Source organism: Octopus bimaculoides, chromosome 20, assembly GCF_046866305.1.
Source record: "Octopus bimaculoides isolate indiv1 chromosome 20, ASM4686630v1, whole genome shotgun sequence".
Lineage (NCBI taxonomy): Eukaryota > Metazoa > Mollusca > Cephalopoda > Octopoda > Octopodidae > Octopus > Octopus bimaculoides.
This window is the reverse complement of record NC_142947.1, coordinates 15,402,600-15,412,599: the sequence shown is the minus strand read 5'-3', so window position 1 is coordinate 15,412,599 and position 10,000 is coordinate 15,402,600. Positions and strand designations below refer to the sequence as shown.

Genomic DNA, 10,000 nt, shown 5'->3' with positions numbered 1-10,000 from the left:
TCTCTCTCTCTATCTCTCTATCTCTCTATCTCTCTCTCTCTTTCTCTCTCTCTCTCTCTCTCTCTCTCTTTCTCTCTCTCTATCTCTCTCTCTCTCTCTCTCTCTCTCTCCCGCTTCATAGTGGTGTTTTCCAATTTTCCAACAACTCCACCCTTGTCCTTCACTCACTACATTCCCCTCTACCCACTACCCCGCTCTCCTTTGGACCCCACTCCATTCCACTGTCTGTGTCCTCTTCTTGTATCTTGAAAGTATGTTCTATCTATCTCTTCTATGGCAAGACACCTGCACTTGTCCCCCTACCTCTCAACATTAAGCTACTGGCCCCTCTCTCAAATACACCCACACCCAGTCAAGAGGGAGCTTAGTGCTAGTGATGTGGGTGGTGGGGGGAAAGCACCATGTGTACTTTGTTTGTGGTTGGCATAAGGAAGGGTATCCAACCATTGGAGCTCAACAGAGTTCTGCAAGCATACCGGATCCTGTCAAACCATCCAGTCCATGCCAGTGTGGATGAGAAGTCTGATAATTATTCTACCAGTCTCTTTTTTGCCAGACAGCTAAGCTATGAGAATGTAAACGAACCAACACCAGTTGTGAAGCAGTTAGGTGGTGAAGACGAGAGAAGATGACACATACAGAAACACACACGCACACACATGCAGACAGGCACATGATGGGATTCCACATAATTTCTGTCTTCCAAATTCACTCACAGGGCATTGGCTGGCCCAAGGTGCTGGGCAATGAGACTGAACCTGAAACCAAGTCATTGCAAAATGCGTTTCTTAAGCACACAGCTATGTCTAGACTTCTTATAATGTTATGTATGAAGTTATTACTTAATACATTCATTATAGTACCTTATATAACTATACAGACTACTATGCAGTCAGTTGGTTTGCTATACCTATTTGCAAGTATACAAACATATACACACATACTTGCCAACATGTGTTACTGCATTTGCCTGCGGTGGGGGGGGGGGAGATAATGTATATGGTGGGGGAGTCATAAGCCAAGTTATTTTTGTTAGCCACCACCACCACCATCAATATCACCCATACTACTGTTATGTGATATCCAGCCAAGTGTTAAGGTTTATGATCCCAGAACAATGAGAAACAGCCGCCAGTCCATTAATTAAAATGTGGTGATAGTGAGGTAGGAGGCAGAGAGAGATAGGGAGGGAGGGAGAGAGAGGAGTTATTCTAAAAATTATCATGAATTGAAACAGAAATAACTGAAACAACATACTTACTAACTTTCACAAAGCATTCATTAAAATGAAGCGGAACACTCGAAAATAGAGGTGAATGAAAATGTGCGTGTGTGTGTGTGTGTGAGAGAGAGAAAGAGAGAAAGAATGAATGAGTGAGTTTATATTTCCTTTGTCTTCATGTGTTTGCACTTGCTGGTTGTAAACGGTGTCATTAGCAAAAGCATGTCCAGATGTCTTGACATATCGTAACATATTACGAAATCTTTGTAAACAAAAGGCTTGTTTATATGGTGCCGTTTGGTTCCTGGTCTCCACGCAAAACGTGTCCAAGCTATATGTTGTCTGCTGGTCAGTGAAATTATTTATTTATCTTGCTTGGAAACAAAATTTTTGAGGAGGGGGGGCCAGTCGATTTGATCAACTTTAGTACGCAACTGGTACTTAATTTATCGACCCCCAAAAGGATGGAAGGCAAGGTCGACCTTGGCAGAATTTGAACTCAGAATGTAAAGACAGATGAAATACTATTAAGCATTTTGCCCGGCATGCTAACGTTTCTGCCAGCTCGCCGCCTTATTAAATTATAACATAAGAGATAATAATAGGTACACATCTCCCTATAGCATATACATACACACACACACACACATTACTGAGCCTTCCCCTTTGCTCTTTATTACATCCCTCATTTAATGACATTAACCTCAGTAGCTAAAGGAGCTTGTGTGTCATTATAAAGGGGCAGGATTTGGGTTATTGATGTTGCTGACAATAGCATTGTTATTGGTTGAATCATTGTCGTCAGCCGTGATTGTTGCTGTTATTGAAATTCATTGTTGTTCAGATTGTTATTTAATGGTGCAGCTACTGCTGCTTATCTTCCAGGTGTGCTCTAATCAAGTGAATCTAGGATGGAAGGCATTCCAGAAATGACCTTCCAGTCTTTCAGACATATTATATCTATGATGACTACGTTGGCCAATATATGCCCTTACTTAAAACAGTAGTGTACAATTTGAGGAAAATATGACTGCCGTTTCTAGTATGTCTTGTGAACCACATAGAAGGCATCTTCCTTTGGTTCTTTGTTGTTCTTATTGATGTTGTTGGCATTGTAGTTATGTAGGATTGTTGGATTTACTTTACCTTACACCCTTCGAAATGGTGTACATAGAATGAAGAGAGGGATACCAGGCAAGTATGTGCTGGAGTGGGAAGGAAGGAAGGTGGGAGAGAAGTAGGGAGGGGTGGAAGAAGGGAGTTATACCTGTCCCCTTCAATTTATGTCTCTGCGTTAGTGTAAGAAACCATAACAATAGAGGCAAGTGGCTACCATCTGCTCCATTGTATAAAAGAACAACGAACACCACTACCTCATAAAGCAAATACACTCGAAGGCATGCTTATATAGACATGCATAAAAGTATATATTTGTACATACATGCACACACACATATACATACATACACATGCACACATAAATATATTCTCTAGTACGTATATACAAATATAAAAGGACACAAACACATACACACTTATGCATACACACATAATCTCAATTGATTTACTTCATCCAGCTGCTTTCTTCTCACCTCTTTTTAGGTATTGCCTTTCAATCACCTTATGTTGGGTTTCCATTCTTACCTTCTACCCATTTATTTCTGGTTCTATAGATATTATTTAACCACCTGCTTGTGAGTGAATATATGCATGTATGCAAGCACACACACATTATATATATATATATATATATATATATATATAACGTGAGAGTTAGGGGTTGGGGGTACAACCCACTAAGGGATAGTATCTATCCAGTATACTGCTGGGAGGGTACCCAATTATTGCTACGCTAGTGCTATACTAGGTGCAATCAATGGGAGCGGGTAAAAGTGGAGGTTTTACCCAAAATTTGTGTAACAATTAGAAAATGGAGGATAATATGCTGAACCCAACTACTTGCAGACGGTGTATCCCGTTGAATTCATTAATTTAATTCATAGCAAAAGTGACAAAGGGAGGAAGAAAAGAAAAAGAAAGAAAGAACCAAAGCACAGGTGTCCATGGCAGACTATGTTATTTTGCCAACATGGTTTACATATAGAAGTACAAAGTACATAAGGAATTAGAGGATGAACAGAAGTTTAATCTTACAGCTGTTACGGCCTAGTTTTGGCAGACCCCATATATATATATATATATATATATATATATTATATTGTCAGTAAAACATAAATCCAAAAAAGAAGCATACTCTAAGTTATAGAACAGTAGAGTGTATATATAAAGATAGATATGGCCGGTCTGTGGGGTTACCCTGGGTTTCATGTCTATAAAGTGCTTAACTTTACAGCATTTCTTCAACATCAGGGTCTCAAGAAATGCTGTAAAGTTAAGCGCTTTATGGACATGAAACACGGTAGTGCTGGTCCCACACAAAACCATTGTAAATTGGTTGACATTTGGAAAAGGCATCCAGCTATAGAAACCTTGCCATAGTAGACACAGGAACCCAATGCAACCCTCTAGCTCATTGGAGCCTGTCAAATCTGTGCTAACATGGAATCATCATCATCATTACCATTTAATGTCTGCCTTCCATGCTGGCATGGGTTGGACAGTTTGGCTGGAACTGACTTGGCAGGGGCCTGCTGCACCAGACTTTTGTGTCTGTTTTGGCATGGTTTTTTACAGCTGGATGCCCTTTCTAACACTGACCACCCAGCAGGGTGGACAAGAATATGAATGTTAAATGATGATGATGGTGTGTATGTAATGTATGTATATATATATATATCAACAATTAATATATTATATCAATTGTTGTCCCACCTATGCTAGTATGGAAGGTGGACGTTAAATGACTATAATGATGTTATACATATTTTTATATTAAATAAAAGATCTGAAATGGCCAAAAAAATTTACTCATTGATCCATTTAAGGAAAGTTGAAATATAAATCTACTTATTTTACAACTATGAGTTAGTACTTTAAATTATAGGGTGGAAAACATTTTGCCTAGAAAAGCAAAAGAGATGATGACATTTATTTGTCAGGAATTTCTTGTTTAATATTTCGTATATCTCAAAACTGCTAATCAATATATATACTCACATACAGTCGTACAAAATTCATATTTTTGACTTTTATACATGGTTTTTAAATATTTTTCTGTTCTCATCTTCATCATTGTAGTTTCAAAAATAACTGAGTTCTTTGGGCATTAATTTCCTTCGTTCTCATGTTTTTTTTTTGCTTTTTTTTTTTTCACTTTTTTTTTATTAGGTTTTGTTGACTTTGCAGCTGACATGTTTTTAATAACTGTTAAGCTACAGGGGTTTCACTGTTTGTTTTAACAACAATATTACATCATCATTATTGTCATCATCCATATTAATACTTACTGTTATCCATATCATCAAGGTTATTGACCATAGCTTTTGATATTCATAGTTGTCTTTGTTGTCTGTCTCTGCACTTTGACCTCTAGCAAAAAACCCATTGTCTTTGTATTTGTGAGTGTGTATGGGCATAACTTTTTCAGCCTGCATCCATGTTTATTGATGACATTACCAGACCACAGCTGGTTGATACAAATGGCACACCTAAATTGTATTTTGGTCCTGTTTAATGAAAATGTGGCCGAAACAAATAAAAATGATAAAATAGTAATAATAATAATAACAACAATAATAATAATAGTAGATATAAAGGTTATGATGGGTAATGGAGTCAACCAGACCCGAATGTTACAGGTAATACCGAATAAGTGCTGTATACCGACTAGTTTTGCCCCAGATGTGGTTGTAACATGAATGGGGAATATAACATGGGTCATGTATTAGCGTGTGTATATATAAAAAGAATGAGATAAAGAGACCAATGGCATAAATAAATTTATATTTTATTTAGAATGTCTCACAGCTGTTTCAGGGAAAATTCAATGTATCCCTTCATCGGAGACGGTAATAGTAGAAGTTAAGGATTATTAAATCTGTATGAGGAGATTTGCAGTAAGAAATGAGAGCGATGCAGTGTAGACATAGTATAGTAATAGTAGATATAGTATACTAAAAGTAGATATAAAATTTTTACTAAAATTAATATGTCATAAGAAGGTGGAGAACCAAAATATTTTATTTGAATGCATTGTTATTTTTGAGTTATTTTTTATTAGTCATAATAAATATCATTTTTATTTAAAAACATTTTTTTTGCAAATTCTCAGATAAACTCAACAAGTCTATCAAAATCTGTTCTCTTCCATCCTATTTAAATAAGAGATGTTATCTAACCCTGGGTCAACCGTGGTCGAACATGCCTATGATCAAAGCCATTTTAGCTGTCACATCGTTGCCAGTGCCGCTGGATTGGCTCCTGTGTAGGTGGCACATAAAATACACCATTTCAAGCGTGGCTGTTGCCAGTTCCACCTGACTGGCCTTCATGCCGGTGGCACGTAAAAGCATCCACTACACTCTCGGAGTGGTTGGCGCTAGGAAGGGCATCCAGCTGTAGAAACTCTGCCAAATCAGATTGGTGCCTGGTGTAGCCATCTGGTTCACCAGTCCTCAGTCAAATCGTCCAACCCATGCTAGCATGGAAAGCGGACATTAAATGAAGATGATGATGATGATGTCCTATTATTGTTGTTTTTCAATCATAGTGTGTGTATATGTATGTATGTATTGGTGTAATCATGAATATATTCATCTTTGCAAATGCTGTATGAAGTCAACAAAATTCTGGTGACTGGAATTCACAACATGACTTTTATTTCCTCTCCTGTCCATATCATTAGGAAATAACTTTTCCTATAGATATACAGGTTTGACAATGTAAACAGGAAAATAGAACTCAAAACATGAGTGTGTGTATGTATGTATATATATATATATATATATATATCTATAAATATATATATATATATATATATATATATATATATGTGTGTGTGTGTGTGTATATTTGTTTTGCAAGATTTTTTATGTGAAATCGTGTTGAAATATAAAGCTGAAGCAAATTAACACCAAATATACAGTGCTTGTGTTTTTATTGGCTAAACTGGCAATATGACCATCCCCAAGTACAACATATATATATATATATATATATATAGATTCAAGGCTTGAATATGGTACTTATGCGAAGGCACCCGAATATCGCATCCCAAAAGGATGGGTGATTAAAATCAAACAATAAGCAACACGGATTTCAAAAGTGATTGCAGTACGCACGTTTCATGCTACTTCAATTTATTAAGTAATGTGAGCATTACCTTAAATGCAATATGAAGAGCAATCTTCAGCTGCACGAAAAATGCAGTATATATATATATATATATATATATATATATATATATATATATATATATATATATATATATATATATTATATATATATATACATACATACACACATCCACAACCATCCCGTTGAGTTTATCATTCTGGCTCTCAAGGCTTTTTCCTTGTTTCTTCCTTCCTTTCTTTCTTTCTTTGAAAAACACTGAAATATTTTTGTTTTTATTTCTCTTATAGGTTGCCATCAAATACATAAAGCTCAACAAAATTCGGCACAAACAAGACCTCAATAAGATCCGTCGGGAGATTAAAATCTTATCAATTCTAAGTCATCCCAATATAATCAATGTTCGAGAAGGTAGGTTTCCATTTTTGATATTGTGAATCCCCTAATTTATTTTCCCTGTTCCCACTATATATACATGACTATCTAATTGAGACACCTTCATTCTTTTCTGTCCACTTCTTTTCTTTCTGTAGAAGAGTTGTATACTTAAAATGTAAAAGATTTTTCCTTCTATTTTTCTTGAGCGTAAACCTAATACACTCTTTTTTTTTAACCTCATCTTTGGGATTTTTTATTACTATTTTTGCATCATATATAGATACATACACACATGTCTGTTTATTATGTACCATGTGTGAAGGCACGTGGCCTAGTGGCTAGGGTGTTGCACTTAACCTTTAGAAAATAGGTTTGATTCCTGAACCAAGTGGCACATTGTGTTCTTGAGCAAAATATTTCGTTTCATATTACTCAACTGTAAATGAGTAACCCTGTGACAGACTAGCTTTCCGATCAGGGGGAATGTTAGCTTGCTCACCTAGCTAATGGGATGACATCATACAAAAGCTAAAATGATGCAAAGCGCATTGTGACCAGCGATGTATAACAACATCCGACAGTCTGATTGATTACATGACCACATAATTGTATGCCATTTAGTTGTTTTCAAGCAACCATCTTAACCACACACACGCACACACACACACACACACACACATATGGTTGTGCCCGAATGGTCAAATGGTATCAACATGGAAGACTTCTTTGTGGTAGTGTGTGTGCTGCCTCTTTGCAGGTAGTAGGTTTAGGTATTTTTTATTCCTAACTAATGGGATGGCATCATTTAAAAGCTAAAATGATGCAAAGCGCATTGTGACCAATGATGTATAACAACATCCGACAGTATGATTGATTACATGACCACATGATTATATATCATTTAGTTGTTTTGAAGCAACCATCTTAAACATGCATCCATGCTTGTACCCAAATGGTTAAATTATATCAATAAGGAAGGCTTCTTTGTGGTAGTGTGTGTTGTCTCTTTGCAGGTAGTACTTTTAGGTTTTTTTTTTTATTTTGTTTTTATTCGCCTATACTGCATTCTGGAGAACTTGTTCTAAACTACCTGTTCATTTTATTGCAACCCACACTGTCAAGATCTTTTTTACTTAGAACGTTTAAATACAAACTTCAAAATTACATTCCTGTCACCCTCGTATAACTACATTCCAACTAAGCCTGCTTTTTTTTTTTTTTTTTCTTTTTCATTTTCGCACATTAATTATTATTTATTTTATTTCCGTATCATTACTTCTCAATTTCACCATTAATAGGTTGCCACCAAGATGATATACTGAATCTGAATAAAAAAAAAAAAACAAGAATGTCATACATGTAATGTAATGTAATGCGTGCACATTCACACACACACACACACACACACACACACACACACACACACACACACACACACACACACAGAAGCATCACACCTACGCCTCCGATCATAGATCAGTTTGGTCTGAGCTAACCTGGGGTCACAAAGACAATTTAGTAACAATCAGGTGTTTACCAATTTTCTCTCAAATCACAACTGACTACTTCAGACAAATGAAGCACCTTGCTGTTCTCAAGAAGAGCCATCCTCTACATCAGAAGTGTTAATGCCACTCACCCCCTGCTGGAAAGGATTGGCCTGTAAGAGCCCCGTGCTGGCGCTGCATGATAGTGTCCATTCCAAGATCTCATAAAAGTGTCTGTACCAACGACATGTAAAAACCACCCAGTACACTCTGTAAAGTGGTCGGCATTAGGAAGGGCATCCAGCTTTAGAAACTAGGCTGAATCAGACTAGAATCTGATGCAGCTCTCTGGCTTGCCAGCTCTGGTCAAGCCATCCAACTCATGCTAGCATGGAAAATGGACATTAAAGTATGATGATGAAGCATTGGATAATGTAGTCACTTAGGGCAAGTATCTTCTACTATAGCCTCAGGCCAACTAAAGTCTTGTGAGTGGATTTGGTAGACAAAAACTGAAAGAAGCCCGTCATATATATATATATATATATATATATGTATGTATGTATGTGTTTGTGTCTGTGTTTGTGTCTGTGTTTGTCCTCCCACCATCGCTTGACAACCGATGCTGGTGTGTTTACGTCCCCGTCACTTAGCAGTTTGGCAAAAAGAGACCAATAGAATAAGTACTAGGCTTACAAAGAATAAGTCCTGGGGTCGATTTATTCGACTGAAGGTGCTGCTCCAGCAAGACCGCAGTCAAATGACTGAAACAATTAAGAGAGTAAAAAAGTACTGAAACATCACCAACTGTAAACAACTGAATAATAAGATGGAATGAATGGTCATGGCTAGAACTCTTCCTAACTTTGATCTAAAAGGTCAGGTCCATCAGTTTGATCAGACCAGCACCTGAGCTAAACAAGAATCACTGCCATCACTAACAGCAACACCATCACAACCACTTAACATTTTCATTTCAGTAACATTTTTTTGTTGTTGTTGTTTTCTTTTCTCTCCTATTTAACCTGCAAGCCAAGTTTGTCTGAACTCTTCCCATCTCCAGTCAACCATGGCAGTACTTAAATATCTCTGTCTGATAAGATAGAATCTTAGAGCTTTTGTATACATACATATATATATATATATATATGTGTGTGTCTGTTGCTTTTTCTTTGTTCTTTTCCTTTTTTCTTGTTGTTTGATTTTAATTGTTTGCTAATGAATACTTTTGTCTTGGTGACTCTTATTGCAACTAGTAGACTAAACTATACTAACTAACCTTAAATGAACAGAGCTTCTACAGAGTTTGAAATTTTACTGGTTCCTTCTTGCCTTTCCTTTCCATTATTACCATTTTCTTTGTTTGCTTTGATGTTGAATGTGTCTGTGAATTTTTCCTTTTTTTTTTTTTTTGTTTTTTTTTTTGTTATTTTTTTTGGTAGATGAAGATTTTTTTTCTATTTTTTTTTCTTCTGTATACTATGACTCATTTCAGAGGTGGAAATATTTGCATGCGCTTGTGTATGTGTATATTTGTGTGTGGGGGGGGGGGTGCAGGGGCAAGCAGATTTCATTTAGGTTCATTATTATGTTTGAACATTTGTGCACATCTGTAGAGCATTAGGTTAACTCCAGGTCTACTTTGACTGAGCAGACATAC

The 10,000-nt window shown here is 36.5% G+C and overlaps 1 protein-coding gene across 1 annotated transcript in view; it reads left to right on the top strand.

Moving 5' to 3' along the window:
• LOC149131600 (NUAK family SNF1-like kinase 2) overlaps nt 1-9,994 on the top strand; it is a 38,993-nt gene extending 28,999 nt beyond the window's left edge. Inside the window, exon 2 of the mRNA XM_089338058.1 lies at nt 6,766-9,994. Coding sequence (XP_089194184.1) covers nt 6,766-6,912 — 147 coding nt within the window. The 3' untranslated portion in view covers nt 6,913-9,994. The remainder of the gene's footprint in view (nt 1-6,765) is intronic.
• The last annotated feature ends 6 nt before the right edge of the window (nt 9,995-10,000 follow it).